The sequence below is a fragment of the Lepisosteus oculatus genome, chromosome 5, assembly GCF_040954835.1.
Source record: "Lepisosteus oculatus isolate fLepOcu1 chromosome 5, fLepOcu1.hap2, whole genome shotgun sequence".
Classification (NCBI taxonomy): Eukaryota; Metazoa; Chordata; class Actinopteri; order Semionotiformes; family Lepisosteidae; genus Lepisosteus; species Lepisosteus oculatus.
The window spans coordinates 2,553,688-2,570,053 of NC_090700.1; the positions used below are offsets into that span (position 1 = coordinate 2,553,688).

General features: G+C 35.9%; 1 protein-coding gene across 3 annotated transcripts in view; it reads right to left on the minus strand.

Annotated features, from left to right (window-relative positions):
• LOC102694665 (arrestin, beta 1) overlaps positions 1–14,019 on the minus strand; it is a 51,792-nt gene extending 37,773 nt beyond the window's left edge. The window contains exon 1 of one of the 3 annotated variants that reach the window (XM_015341755.2): positions 13,464–14,019. In XM_015341755.2, the coding sequence (XP_015197241.1) occupies positions 13,464–13,483 (20 nt within the window). In that variant the 5' untranslated portion in view covers positions 13,484–14,019. The remainder of the gene's footprint in view (positions 1–13,463) is intronic. The other 2 variants (XM_015341754.2, XM_006627732.3) reach the window with 2 other exon arrangements.
• Between the last annotated feature and the right edge of the window lie 2,347 nt (positions 14,020–16,366).

The following is a 16,366-nucleotide window of genomic DNA, read 5'->3' on the forward strand; positions in this document are numbered from 1 at the left end:
CACAAATGTGATTCTCTAGTTAAAAAACGACATACTTCTTTGATGTTATTATAGTATTGGGTAAAGCAAAAGAGAACAAATTAATGGAGAATTAATTAAAAAATATGCATTTATGTTCTCTAAAGGAGAAGTTATTGCACTTTGGTAAAGATTTTCTTTTGTAAACTTCAAAATCTCTAACGTTTATTTGAAGGAAAAGAAATGTCTTTTACTTACTAATTGTGCTCTATCAAACACCCAGTTACATAAAAGACATTTGCTTACATAGATATGATTATAACACATTGGTATGTGTATATTTATATATTACATTGTAGGTAAAACAGAATGTAGGATGCAATTCTTTAAGGTTCGTACATTGCACAGTTAATATAAAAATGGTCTGAAACTATCTGAAGTATACTGGAGTAGGGTCCATATTCATTTAAGGCAAGAGGGATAACATATTTCTGAAATTATGTAAGACTATGTTTCAGTTGGTTTGAAAAAATGAGAAAAATGTTTATTTTAAATCAGTATTTTCAGTTAGTTTTAAGGAAAGGGGTCACTCTTTCACCTCAGTGTCTGTGCTCCTGCACTGGTAGTTCTTCCTGTCTGGTAGGTACATCACTATAGCAACTGTGCATTAAATGGCTTGCTGATGTGATTGAAACTTAGCATGTAGTAGAGCAGAAGAGCTCAGGAACATTAACATTTTATCAGTAAGTCAATTACTGTTTCAAGTAAAACATCAGAACATTTGATTGCAAAGCAGAGTTTATACATGGAGGCAATCAGGGTTGTAATTGGTGAAATGTGTCTGAATCTCTAGCTATACATAAGTTAATACGAGTAAATACAATAAAGCTACAATGTTGGATGAACCCACATGTGGCACATTCACTGGGTATCAGAATGTCAGGGTGTCAGACTTCTCAATGTCAGTTATCATCTTATGCCTCATGATTGTCCACAAGGTAGCACCAAAAAGATAATATTAGTGTATGTTTTTGACTGCATTTATGTAATCATAAACTATTAAAAAAGACAAGGGACCAAAAGTATCACGTATAAGATTGCATTTAAGAGTAATTCTGTAGGGAATAGAAAAACACCCTTGACAGTCTTTTATAACCTGTAACCCTGTTCTGCACACTGCACACTCTTTCCCATTACCTTGATGGCTTTTAATGAACAAAATCCTCAAAAAAATAAATCTGCTCTCATTTCATCAGCTATGTCTGTATTCGCTGATTTAATACAGCAAATTGGTCCATATAAAAATGTTAAGCTAGTATGATGCTTTAAGTTTGTAACACTATTGGCCATTGTTAACAAGCTTGTCATTAAGGAGCTCAGAGATACAGTAAAAGCCTTTGAAACAAACTTGAATACAATATAGTTACTTCGTGATTTTATAAATTTTACTCTCCAGTATTGTCATAAATATATAATAATTACTCCTAACATACTGACTTAACATCCTTATCTCCACACACTGTAATGACTGTGATATCACGAAGAGCAATAAATAAGTTTACTGAATAATACAAAATACAAATTAGTGTATAATTAAATGTTAAAAGGTCCATATTTATATGTCAATACAGTCTGTCTACTGTATATCCTTACAAGACATGTTTTAGTGCCTCAGGCAGAAAACTCCACTTCTTCACATATAAAGCTATCATAAATATACCACACAGTTAATGTCCTAGCTGTTTACTCGGCTTCGTAATTTAAACAAAATAAAAAGCTCATCAGAAAATGAACGGTAATTTGCTAGAACAAAGCACTGCTGGAGTAGACTAAGGCAAATAATAAAAGTATATGTTACCATAACATGAAAATTAAATCCATAAAGCCATTTATCACAGAAAAAAGCTCAATAGAGTCCTACAAAATCATTTTGGAAGTCTAAAAATAACAAAACTAATGTAGCATTAAATACATTTAGTCCTGAAAGCGTAGTTTCACACTAATTCACACTCAGTGCTGGAAAATTCTGTTTTTTCACAGTTCTGCATTGTGACTTTGCACTTATGTGACACAGTCAGATAAGTGTGATACAACCCGAAGGATCTCCAAATACTGTCGGGCAGCTGTCAGGCTCAGAGAGCCTCTGTGTTCTTATTTGTCAGACAAGTTTTGTTATTAGACATCGATGTTTTTTTCGCCCTTCACAAGAAATGATATAAATTGAAGATACTTCATTCAAGGATTGTTTTGCAGCTAAGGACAGACAAGAAGTGGACAACGGTTACTGAACCTTTCTTCAGAGAGGTTCCCTGATAAAAGAAGCATTTAACTTGTATTTATCATGAATATCAGAAGTTTTGTGCATTATATTATGACTATACACTATACGAAACAATGGGTAAAGCATTACTATAAATTAAGACACCTCATCGTGAGTGTCTTTAAAAGAGAAGAGCTCAAAATGAAGATATTGTTTTCCATACACATGTCACTAAATGAAATACCTGGGCTGTGTGGCCACTTGGCATTTATGTGATTAAAACAGGAAGTCATCTACAGTAGAGACGTTTTCACAGCCTGTCCTGTGGTGAACATGTGATGGTCCAATGCCCTATGATCTACATGTGTAAGGACATCTACGTTGTGCGTAATCCTATATTTCACTCCTCTTACCTTTCTCCTGGCCCTAGGATGGGTTGAATTACTGACAGATCGTTATTCTCCCATCGCAAATCCTTGGCACTGGATTGCCACCATAATGCCAGTAATGTTTCACACAGATTTTTTTTACAACTCGATATTTGACTTACAGAACGTGCAACTTAAACTGAAATAAACTGAAAACAGAACTAAAACTGAAATAATGAAATATCTTACTTTTCTTTGTTTGCAAGGCTTTGCAGATCTTACTGTCGGAATCAATGAAGTTCATTAAATTATTGTATACCCATCTGTGGGTGGGTCATGGGTCATGAACCAAGAGGCTGATAAAAGATAGGGGTCGCCTGAGCCCCCTTAAGAGAAACAGAGGAGCCTTTTCTAATAGTTCAGAATGTATCCTGAGGTTGTGATACATCCAAAGCAGATGTTCTAAAGCTCATATTCAATTTCCCATCTCTAGCCTGGAGGCACAATACTGTAAATTATTAATGTAAGTCTAGGGAAGCTGTTAATATGCTAATCAATGTAAATTACACACTTAGGAATTTGCAAAGATTGGAGAAAGGAAGCACTTGTTCTATATATTTCTGAATGTTCTACGTCTTCTCAAATGTAGGGGAGGATGTCAACTATAGAAATCTTAAAGTGGGAACAACATTTCTTTTGTTTTTCATTCCTGAAGAAATGAGGTTTATATCTCCTGCATGTCAGAGCCTGATAGACTTCCATGCACTGAAGTCATTGTCACAAATCGTATGCTTCTCCTATAGTTACAACCACAACTGCTAATACTCCTGTGTCTGTGTTAGCCAAGCCAAGAGCACAGTTTTATGCTTATACAGCAGCAGCATTACTAATAAAAGCCTCAATTCAGATTAAATTCTGGAGGTTCTATCCTTATAAGTAAGTTAGTTCTATCATGCAAATAGAACATGTATCCCATTTTTAATTGCAACAACATTTCAAAAAGTAAGGAAAAATATGTTTTTGCTCATTGTTGATGGTTGATATAATAATATTTGATATCAATACACTGGGAAAAATTCTGAAAGAGGAGTGGAAGGTAAATGTGAATATGATGTGGTTTGTTCTGAGGCTCACAAATTATGGTGCCTTTCAGGTCTTTCGCCAGTGGTTTCCTACAGTATATCTCTTCCCAGACATCACTCTAATTAAAACAGCCTCTCACGTCTTATGGGAGATGCTTTGCTTTGTTTTTAGAACATTCTTTTATGACTGATTAATGTTGCCTGTCAGTGTAGATTTAAAAATATTTCTTAATATATTGAAATTCAAACAGGAAGGTGGCTACTGTATGTAAGTATGCAGAGATGATGGACTAGGGGATAAATTAGCAGGCAGAAACAAATAACAGAATTTACTTGAACTAATGTAGTAATGCACACACTCCAAAAATAGAGTTAACAAAAATTCAGCTTCAACGAGTCAAGAGATGTAATATCATGTATTCAGTGCACTGCATATTGAATCTAAGCTCCTAAAACATTATTCAGTGTCTTAATGGGATTCTTGCCAATATCTGAATATCCCTGCATTTTTAAAAAGCTTTCTGTATAACAAGATTTCCAAATCCAATCTCCATGGCTATTGCCATCTGCATGACCTGCATACTATATAATTTATAGCAGTCAGCAAATTTTTGTGTTTATTGTAATAAACATTGAAGAGGAGTATAATGAACCAAAAAGTGACAAACCACTCACATCTTTCAACTGCAAGATAAAAATTAGAGTGATCTAATATGATATTGTTTAGCTGTACAGGATAGTAAAAACAATCAAATTAATTAAGTGAGGATTGAATATTTCCAAGAAATGCAAGACTCTGTGAGAGTATTTTCAAAGAAAATACTTATAACGATCTGAACAGTAGCAGCGGTCTCCCAGCATTAGTGATATATCATTGTGAGGCAAATACTTGGCTCTGTCTGGAGATTATTCCCAGGAAAAAAGATATTGCATCAAAGGTGTGCAATTACTTTATATTTGGAACTTTTGTATTTGTTTTAAAGAAACCACAAAGCCATTATATTTTTAATACATTGATTAAATACATTAGTTGCATTTTGTGCATATGAATTTTGCTTCTATTAATCAGACATCCATTAATAGAGAGCCACTTGGCAAAAGACACAGTAAACCAGATATCCCATGCAAACTCCACACAGAGAGCACCTACAGGCAAGTGTAGAAATGAATCCAGGCTAACGCCCATACTGTTGTGTTTGCTGTTTCTTAATCATTACAAATTAAATTAATAATATAGTTTAATGTGTCTGTTATGCACATTAAATATATTATCTGTAAAAATGCTAGGGATTCTTTTTAACTCAGTGCTAAAAGGCGATATTTGAAAGCTGTTACTCCTGGGTGTGTCATGCTTTCTCAACATTTTATTCCTGAGCAGTGCAGAAAGAAACACACTATTACCCTGCATGAGAAAAGGCATGCCACAAGTGACATTGTTTATAATTGAAGCATAAACAATTATATAGGAGGTGTAGAGTAGTTTTGTTAAGATCTAGACATGAGATCAAGGCTTCCCTGTATTGAGACTCTAATTATAAAGTCTCTACTAGTTTATTATGCTTTGTTCTGTTCAGTCAGTTTGTTTGTATAGCAGTTGTGATTTGCCTGAAGTCTGAAGTATTAATACAACCCATGCAGAAAATGCATTAGTAATAGGGAGTTTTTTCATTAGGGTGTTATTTAAAAAAAATAACTTTTACATTCTGTTTAGTAGATTATAGTAATTAACTGGTTAATTAAAACACACCAATATTTAGAAAATTTAAACAAAACAGGGCATCCCTCATTTAATTTGAATCAATGGATTATATACAATATCTCATGATTACCTAAAGACTACGTTTATTTCAACTACATTTATGTTTTGTGAAATTATTGGTACAGTACCACTTTTCCATATCCTCTACAAAGACATCACTAAAACAGCAGAAACAACCGCTTTGAATGTAGACCAATTTTATCAGATCTCAGAAGCTAATGACATATATACCTCTGTAAAAACACCAATTAGCCACTGAATACTGAAATGTGAAATGGGAAAGGGAGACCTCTAAGGAAAAGCAGACTGCTGCTGTACTTGGTCTTAGCAGACCAGTAGGTGGCGCTCTTCCAAAATGTCCAAACCAATGCCTCAGTATGGTGTCAGGGAAAATGTGTAGTTAATTCTTTGGAAGAAGAGCTATAGAAATGCAAGTACTGAATTAAAAATAAATAACACATCACAAAGTGCACAAAGCTTTTGACAAAGAGCAATAACATCACACTACACATTTACAGTACAGTAAGCACATGAAGCATCACTGGTTTAACATTCATGCTGTAAAATATACATGCATAACACTCATTTTGTATCTCATTTAAATTAACACTGTTTTATGACCTGAAGAGTACTTCAATCCCAATGATGCAGAGGCAGGGGTCTGTATTCCCCATTAACAAAATAAAATTTCCACAGCAGGTGTTTGCCTTTAGTGCTTCAGCATCACTCATGCAATGCAGAATTCTCTTTGCATTATATTGTAATATTTAAATGTTATTTTAGGCATTTCTGGCAGCCTGCAAGAGCCCTTCTTGAGTCTGTTGTAACTCAGACTCTGTTTTAGACCCATCTCTTCCCATTTACACCTATCAGAACGTTTTTTCCCTGTGCTAACTGACACATGGTATTTGTACATGTGCATAAACTGTGACAGCAGGTGACCAAATAATACTAACCAAAAAGGAGTTAACTGTATAACTGGAACTAGACTTGTTACTTGCCCTTTAAGGAGTGAGCCTATAAGACATAATTAATTTATATAACAGGAGAAAGGTCAGACCTATGATTCCAGAATAGATGGGATAACTGTATTTGTTCATAAAATAATTACTTTTGTGTCTTTGATGCACCATTTTTTAGATAAAGTAAAGGATGTCTCTTTGGTGGAAGCCAAAGATTAGACATCCTTATAACTGAATTTAAGGAGCAATTCATCAGAATGCTTTTAACACTTCCAGCTTCTCTGAGAGGATGATGGTGTAATCGTGAAGCCATCAGCCCTTTGTGTGAGTCACCTTATGCATTGCCTTGATATGGAAAGATGAGAGGCATTAAATCCATTAGAAGAGATAAAGAACTAAGTACAATACATGTCATGTCTAAGGCTTGTTTCCCTCATTATCATGAAACACAGACAAGGTGGCATTTTATTTTCTTGAAAGCAAAATTAGTTTACAATGTAAGTCTCTGTCACAGCATACATGTAGTAATTTCAACTATGTTTTCAGAAGGCTGGGAACAGCACACTTTGTACAGCTCAAGTTAACATTATGTGTACATTTACAAAACCCTTACTCTACTGTAGGTATAATAGATTATTATTTTAAAACAAAATATTGTTGGTAGATACTTACCATTAGACATTAGACAACACTTTTTGAAAACAAACATACATGTAGTACATTAAACTTCCAACACAACACTGCTGTGAATTATTTATACAGCTAATTATTCTTAAAGCTATCCAAACATTTGACCATACAGTACTTTCCTTGCCACCTGCTTAAGACATTTTATTTTTAAGCATTGCATTTAAATATGGTATTTAAATTCATCAAGTGTGCCAAAACACAACAATGTTAGTCACCGTCTCAAATTTGATCTGATCCCCACTGAGGAGTGTATCTCGTGCAGTTGACAGAAACAAACAGCAGGGATGTGCTGTTTGCATTCTCTAATTAAAAAGCAGCACACGTTCAGCATTACTGCCTTTGTCGGGATGTGTGTGCAAACTTTCTGTTTTCTTGGAACATGTTTAAATGTCCTCGGCGATGGGTGTGAAAGGCTGATGAAGGGCAGTGATCCATGAAGGAACAGACTGTCAACGAGCAGCGGTGGGGTTATATAACTCTAGCAGTCAGTACTAAACGTAGGGCTTTTTTTACCAACCAGTAGAAACTGGTAAATAGTTCTCACCCTGGGCTGCTTTCTCACACTCTTCAGGCTATTGATTTCCATCTTTAGAGCCGTGTGCAGGCCAGCTGAGCTCAATGGAGTGCATTAAAACAGACTGCAGTGGCTGCAAAACCAGTCAGCGCTAGGGGTTATATTGATGGTTCGGGTGGGCATGACTGTTTTTGTTTTTGTTTTTGTGAGAGGCATAAATAGCTGATGTAACAACAATGAACACAGTCTCTCTTAGATACACTGGACCTATGCTGTTCACATTATTACTCAAAAGCAGGGTTTATTAAGCTCGAAACTCTAGGAGAATGACTGTTCTTCCATCAGGCTATAAAATACTTTGTTAGAGTTTCTCTTATCTCCAGGGAAACCATTTCAAACATTCAGCTGCCTAAAAACACAATGTTCAACACGATCCCAAGCAGGGACACAGTTAGAAGCAGTGGGAGACGGCTGTGGTCCTGAACAAGAAAATTGCTCAGAATTAGGATATTATTGGTAATACAAGTTCTGGACATGGAATTTTATGGACGACCTGTGAACATCTACGCTAATAAAAGAGATAGCACCTAAATGTAGACTTTTGCAGTAACCAAGAGCTAGTAAAAACAACCAAGTAAAGAAAGAAATAACCAAATGAGAATGCCAAAAATGTAACAAATCATTCACTTTCTTTTTATTCAGAAATACAAAAGAGACCTGCGATGCACCACAATGTCGAAACCGCAGGTCTTGATCCAAAATGAAACAATGTAAATAAATTCAAGCTATAAGTTTGTACTGTCACATGAACATTGAACTGGTCTAAAACTGCTGATCTATATTTAAAAAAGAAGCATGCAAAAAATCATGTGGTTAGGAATATTTAATCACTGTTTTGGGGAACAAAGAAAAAAAATATTATACTTTATAAAAAACATTGTTAGAGAATTTTGTTGACCATGGAATTAATTATGCCACCGAATGAGACAATGGATGCTGGGTAATTTATTGAAAGTGACTCAAGCTTGTCAAGCTTTTGTGTGAGCCTTACATGTGAAGATAGATCTTGTTCAGTTATGTCAGAAGCTTTCAGCCAGGATCAATAAAGCAATTTAAAGCTCTTAATATAAAGTAACAATTGAGCCATTTAAAACCATCCAGACTGTAAAAAGCATGCTGAAACAAGAGTATCACTTTGCACAGCACATATTGTACTTGTTCAAAAGTCATGGGCATTGCAGTATACAAGAGTGATGTTTGAGCTGTCTCTTCAAAACTGCTGTCTGTTGCTGATACTGGTCATTTAAAAAAAATATTATGAAGCTGCTTTAGACGATTTGAATTATCCACTGGGTTGTAGATGATGGGGGTGTTTTAAGATCTGATTTTGTGTACATACTATAAATGCAATGTATTTGTAGGAAATGGAACTAAAGTAAATCACGTTAACCATTTCATTCATCATACTCACAGATGAAATTGAAGCCATTTTGTTAAATTAATCAGGAAACCAGGATATAGTGCTCTTTAGTTCAAATAGCTTTCCTTAAAAGCCTATGCTATTGTAAATAAAGAAAGATGTAATTTATAGTCATTAACTGCAACATTTTAAAATGAACAGAGTTATTCATTCTTATCTTGCTCTGCAAGTTTCAATACCTTTGGACTCTACAACAAATAAGAAATCGTGTTGCTTTTCTTTAACCCTTCTACAACCTACAACCAATGAATGAAACTCTATCCAACTCCTCAATGACATGAACGTTGAAAAGAGAACCTAAGCAACATCATGGCATTCAGGGAGGCCCCAGGAGATCTTGAGGATACAGAGATCTTAGAGCAGCATGTCACATCCCAGTTTGGGGTGCACAGGGGTTTAGGGATGTTGATGTCAGCTAAGGACATTTAGAGACATTAGAGAGCACCATGTCTGAAATCTGTAACTGAGACTGCAGCAATCTCCAGCTGTCTGATGTTACTCAAATAAAAAAAAAAACCATCATGACTCTTAAAGTAATCCTTACTGAGAATGTGAGATAAATAATCCAGATGAATATTAAGCATGAAACCAGGTATGAGACAGCAAGGCTTATGAAATGCGTGGTCAATCAGTTTAATGTTTCAAAAGAGAATTGCTTTCCTTTTTGTAGGGTACTACTATTTAGTTTAGAGTGTAAGAGTTCTTAAATCTTACTTATTTTGGCTGCAGTGATTTTTCTCATTTCACTTCTCTTTTTTCTCTCCATTTTTTCCTATGGAACTCACCATAGGTTATATAAACTCTTGTGATGCAAATTTTTTACTTTAATGGGAATCCAGCTCATTTAAGAAAAAAATGTATCTACATTTTTTAAAATAACCCCTCCTCAGCAATTGGAATCACTTCAAGTGTAACAATTTGTGTAATTCTCCTTACACACTTACCACCCTCATAAAAAGTATGCAAGTATGGAACATAAAAACTTAAATCACTGTTTTTTATTCAGTATGATGTTTTTTTAAACTAAATTCAATATTGTAACATACACTGTCTCAGCTGTCATTTCCATTTGGAAATGTTGTATATTTTACAGTGATGCTACACAGAACCAAGCAAAATGAAAAAAACAACACTTTGAATAATACATCAGCATACATTTCTGAAAAGCATTTTTTTCCTGAAATTACTGTACATGTGACTGCAAATATTGTTTTCTTGCCACTCAAAGCCAGCATTCATTTAATGTATTTCCAAGGTGTGTCACCTTGGAAAGAAAAGCTATGTTTATTGCCATCAGTTTGATAAGTGACTTTGTTACAGAGGATGACAAGATCCATGGGTACATGCTACGTAACGGGTTTTCAAATCAGAGAAGAAATTGAATAACAAGCTGCTCAGTTCTCAATTAGTGTGCACTGCAGAGATTTGGTGTGATGCATTGGGAAACAAAGACCCTCTGCCTCCTCCTTAGGGAACACTCATTATCTGCCTGTACTGTAGGTTTGTTAGCTTTTCTTTTGTTTATGAAATACATTTTCCATTGTTCTAATATCTAACTCCTGCTGAGCCTTTGTGGGATTGTAACTTAGCTGCAATACTGAAGGCTTTACGTTAATCAATACCAAACACCAACAGAGCACCAGATCTGATCATTACAGGTTAGTTTCCTGCTCTCAGCAACAGTGGAAAACAAGATATCACAATACACAAGTGGAAACCAACTGAAACTGGTTCACATTTCATAATGATAAACAGTTCTTGTGTTTCAACTAATTAAGTGATTAAGAACTCCAGGGACTGATTAATGTGCCTCCATTCTCAGGATGGCATTGAACAGTGAGCTAAGGTGCCTAATCTCTCTGTAGATCTCAGTTTCAAGTGGTAAACACCTTCCTGACCTTTTTTGTTATCATTTTTATTTTCCTTTGCTCATCTATGTTGTTGAATCTGATACTATAGGATCTTGAGCAATCAGCAACCAAATGAGCTAAGAGTTTCCTGTTGTTTGTAGCCTTTCTTCTGTTTTAATTTCTTTCTTGTTGCCTAATTTCTTTCTTGAGGAAAAAGGCCTAGCTAAGGATCAGACATATAGGGAAACAGGTGTTTCTTCTGCCTCACATATGGGTCAGCCTAGGTAAGCTTGCTGCTCCACTTTGACTCCTTTCCTGTTTCTGAAGATGGTGAATAAAGGGCTTTCTTGCTGCCTAAACACTGCTAATGCCGTTGGTGCAAATACTCCTTCAGGTTGGGACAATTTCTCAGTTCTCTGCATTTCTTTGCCCCATCTGTATGTTGAATCTGTCTTGATACTAATATCAGATTTTGATAAGGGCAAGTATTGCTTTTTAGTTCTTTTTATATATAGGTACAGTACAGTATACAGCACTGTCCATATGGAGCAAACAGGAATATAACAACCAGGAATATACAAAAAAAGGCCGCAGTCAAAATCTTTTGACTCTTTAAGTGTATCATCACTCTTGCAAAATACAGATAACATTCTATAAGTACAAGTTAAAACTGTTATGTTTGCTGTACAACATCTGCAATAAGAAACATTTACTTTTGTCATGTAACTTAATCAAAACCCTCAAACAGTGAAAATATAGTAGCTATTGGAACACATTGTTCATAATGGTTTTCCCAGAATTGTTGTGCATCTGCTTCTATGACAAGAATTTCTGAATAGTGTCATGTAATTTAAATGAGCTTTTGGCAAAATATGATCAGTCTGTAAATTATGTCTTTAGTTTTGCAAACCTTGCCATCATTGTAAACACAAAATCAATTTAATCAGGGGTTTGATTGAAAAAGAATGAACAATAATTTGAAGAGGAATAGACTCAAGATGGCTAAACATGAGCTTCACTTCATTAGGTATGAAGCAGCGTTTTTGAGCAATGCATTTCCAGGCAAAATGTCTCACAATGTCTTAGATTAAAGGCTTTTAAAATACCTCCAATTTGTTAAAAGTGAAGTGATTGAGTGAGTGAAACCACACACAGCATCACGAATAAGAACAAAATAAAAATAAGGAATAAATAAAATAGAGAAACAAAGCATTTATCCAGAGACACCTATTTCTTGGCACTTTAAACAAGTGTTGAAAACTGGGCTGTATCAATGGTGAAAGGCTGGAACATTTGCTGAGATGCAGTGTTTGACTACAGCGGTATTCCAAGTTACTTTTGAGCTCACAAGAACAAGAACTTGGACTGAAACAAGTGATGGGCAACCAACCAGAAAGAAGCAAATTGCAAACGCATTCTGCTTCAAGCAAATTGCCCTTTGCATGCCTTTTTCCTTCAGAAAGAGGAGAAATTATGTACAGTAAATCATATTTTGAGTCTCCAATGAAAGTTGTAAATCACTTTGAGTCACTAGTCAGAGCAATTTCTCATTGAAATCGAATGTTTTGCTTTTAATTCCTTAAGTTGTTCAAGTTCTAAAGGAATTTAGTTAAGAAAAGCTTGCCTTACTAATGGGAGATCATGATACAAACATTACATGATGCTATGATCCTTGAAATCTAGGCCTATTGGTGTCGTAGCTGATCTACAGTACAGACCCTCAAACTATCTTAAATCCCATTAGAAGGATGTATCTCCTAGATTCCAGAGAGACCAGTATATCAAAGGGAATGTCAAACAGTTCTGATGGGTGTCTGCCAAAATCTGTGTACCAGAGAAAAAAGTTCCTAATTTTAGAATATCTCACTAGATCACAATGGTTGTTAACCTACAGTGTGAAAAGACATGAAGATATGTGAACATTATCATATAGGTCACTGATAAGAGTATGCTCACTGGCGTCCAAACTTTGAAAAGATAGTTAAACCCAATTTAAATACCTATGTATCCGCATCAGCTTTTTAATGCATCCATTAAAAGGAACACACATAGTGAAGTATCAGTTTTCTGACGGACCCTTGATGAGCTGCTAATTGTGGTGCCATAACAACCTGGCAAATCTAGCACATACATGATTAGTTGTGCACTCCTGCTGGCGGAGCTCTATCAAGGCTTATTATTCCAATACTGATGGTCCTTTATGAGGTTCCATAAAAATACGCAGCAAGCCAGCAAGCATGAGCACTTACAGTCACACAGACCCATAATGAGGGTGTGAGCAGACTAACACGTCTTACTGCATGCTTGCAGAGTGATACATCATTCAACGTTCATGCAAGGAGAGGGGGGACAAAAACTTATACTGCCTTAGGCTGACAAACAAAAGACTGCATCAAGAACAACACAATTACGACATCAAAGGATTTAATTTGGCATATGTTATATGAATGTACGCTACTATACATAGAAAACCACATATGAACTAAAGCCCAATAGAATACATGAATAATAAATACGACCCATGTCAAAGAAATCCTTACCTTGTACCTTTATCGCCCATTGTCAGGCTTGCTGTGTTGCTGAGAGCAGCCTTCAGTCTTAGTTCCAATGTTCAAGGAGGAGACTAGTCTGCTATACGGAAAAGGATGCAAGAGGTCTTGCTTATGTTTAGGCAGCCACTTAGAATGTGCACGTAAATGCAAGTGGAGCTCCTGTTAAACTGCTTTTTTGTGCTGTTAACACTCCTCTCCCTGTGAATGAAATTAAACAGCGTCCCTGTTGTTCTTTTAAAATATAAATTGTTAGAATTTCCTCTTGATCTTCCTCTTGCTCCCCTTCGTCTAGTATATATGGCTAGTATTGTTGAATTGCAGTGTAAATCCAGATACGCAGATTAAAGCTTCTGTGCAGCCAGAATCCTCCAGATTACTCTTATTAATGTGAATCCTCCATCAGAGTTCCGTTCTAGCTCTTTGCCTCCCTTTCTCTGCTGCTCTGTATCCCTCCCTCTCTCACTCAATCTGTGTGTGTGTGTGTGGTGTCTGCGTGTGTGCCGGTCAGGATGAAACATCCCTCTCATTCAAGCCACAGCCTCCCTTGCTCAGCTTAAAACTACAATGCTGAGGAAAGGCAGCAAAAAAAAAAAATACAGCAGTCACATGCTGACCTGACTGCAGGTCAGTGAAGGAAAAGTGCTGGATGGGATTAACTTGAGTTTTGATATTCACACCATTGTATTAAATCCATGGTCTGTTGTGTCACAGTGCATCTCTCCAACAATAAATTGGGCTCACCTATCTCTGTCATTTCAATTGATAGTGTGCCAAACAGACTGCATGACTGCAAGTCACCTTGAGGATGTAGGGGATAATGTCATGGAAGATGATACACATCATATGCATAGTTTGCAAACCTCTGTGAGAAATATGTTAATTGACTAGCGCATAGCACACCAGGGGAATCGCATAGCACAAACCTTTACAGGCTGAATATCATGGTTTTCACCATGACCATGATTACCAGCAGTAAGACAGCTATTCAAAGACGAGATTAAATTAAAGTTTGATTTCTCCGATTGAGTCTGATTAAACCGTATCAGTTTTAAGTGTAATTTCTTTAAACAAACAGCAAAGAAAAAAGGCAGCAAGCTACTGTATAGGCTAAGGAACAGAAGGTCACTCTGGATTAAAGTATCAAATGCATACGGACCAAGGACCTTACACTGTGGAGAAAGAATGAATGGGGCTGCCATGAACACCCCTTGGAGGCCATGTAATGTGTCTGGTTCATCACTCAAACATCACAATTGCTGTGTGTTCTATGGTCCATGGTTACAGATACATAAATGCTTGAATTTAGCAGAAATTTAACTTCATGTATTGATGCATCATATAGGAATGTGTGTGTGTGTGTGTGTGTGGGGGGGGGGGGGGGTGTGAGCTATCCATAAGTTCAATGCAACAAGTCACAGTTATCTAATATAGATTATGAATTCATGTGATGTAGGCATGACACAGATAATGAAAAGATACCCATTTGATACAATTGGTTTATAAAACTAAACACAGTACCATGCCAAATATAATTTTACTCTATTATCTAGTGCAGATCCATCGTTTTATATTTATTTTAATTTAATATTCAAAACCCTGTGGGGGAAAAAAACAAGCACAAAACATTCAATTTAATTGAGTATCTTTTTTTCTTGTGCACCAACCTTCACAGAGCAGCAACCCACACAGAACTATTGTCAGCGTGCAAAGCAGCTTTTCTACCGTAAAGACAGTGCCTTCTTGAGCAATCAATATTTTCACTAATTCCAGCAAACAAAGCTGTCAAACACAGGTTTTGTGTTCCGTAAGTTGTCATTTCTTTCTCAGCACTCATTTTCAGTCAATGACAAAGACTTTGACCTTGGATTTTTGCAGCAGTGAATGTACTGTGTAGAGAGTTTTTCAAAACGCCCTAGGCAAGCACAAAAAAAGTGCTACAGCATTGTATGACACATAGAATATGACCCACTCACGTTAAAATGTACACCAGCATTGTCATAAGCTAGGAAGCCTTAAGAAGTGCCACATTTTCCTTAATACTTCTTTTTTCAGCCTCACATCTAGATCCTACAGTAAACCATAACATAATTTATAAATATGATTTCCACGCAAACAGCATCTTTTCTCATTTGCAATTAGATTATGCCACACAAAATTCATAAAAAGCTTCCAAAACTCATCTGTTGCGTGGCAATTCTCTGTTCACAGGTAGCTCTACATTTCAAGTGTTGGCTCAATCCCCTTTCATCAAAGGGTGAAACTGTGAGCCATGCTTTCTTTTTGGCATTCAGATTACATTTTAATCTTAGCAGGTCATTGAAATTCCCAGTGGTCAAGTGTGCATTGGAATATTGGGCTTTGTGTCTCCCAAACTTAAATCCAGATTTGTCCTCCATATACAATACAATATAACATCCCAGAGCATATATTCAATTCTCTTTGTATATTTTTAATAATTATATATTTTCACTATCCTAATAATCGTAGACTTTCACATCACTTGCAACAGGTGTTTTTAGAAATGTAACAGTACAGTAAGTCATAGCTCACTGCCCTGCCCAGTTCAGTTAAAAAACCTGTTACTCCAGATGCTTTTCCACAGTTGTAGAGCAATGAATATCAGCTCTCACATATTGATCATAAGAGAGATTTTAAAGACCCAGAACTGCACAATAATCAAAACAGATTGACACAGGTGGCGTTGTCATTGACCTCCAGATATCAGCATCAGTTGTTATCTTTAAAACATCTGGAGTATATTTACCTGATGTCACAACCTCCTTACGTTTTTATCAGCAGGTATATTTGACTTAACAGATTTAGCTTTGAATGTACAGCCACACATTGATCAGTGTGTTCAAGAAAACTGTAATTTACATACAGTATGTAAG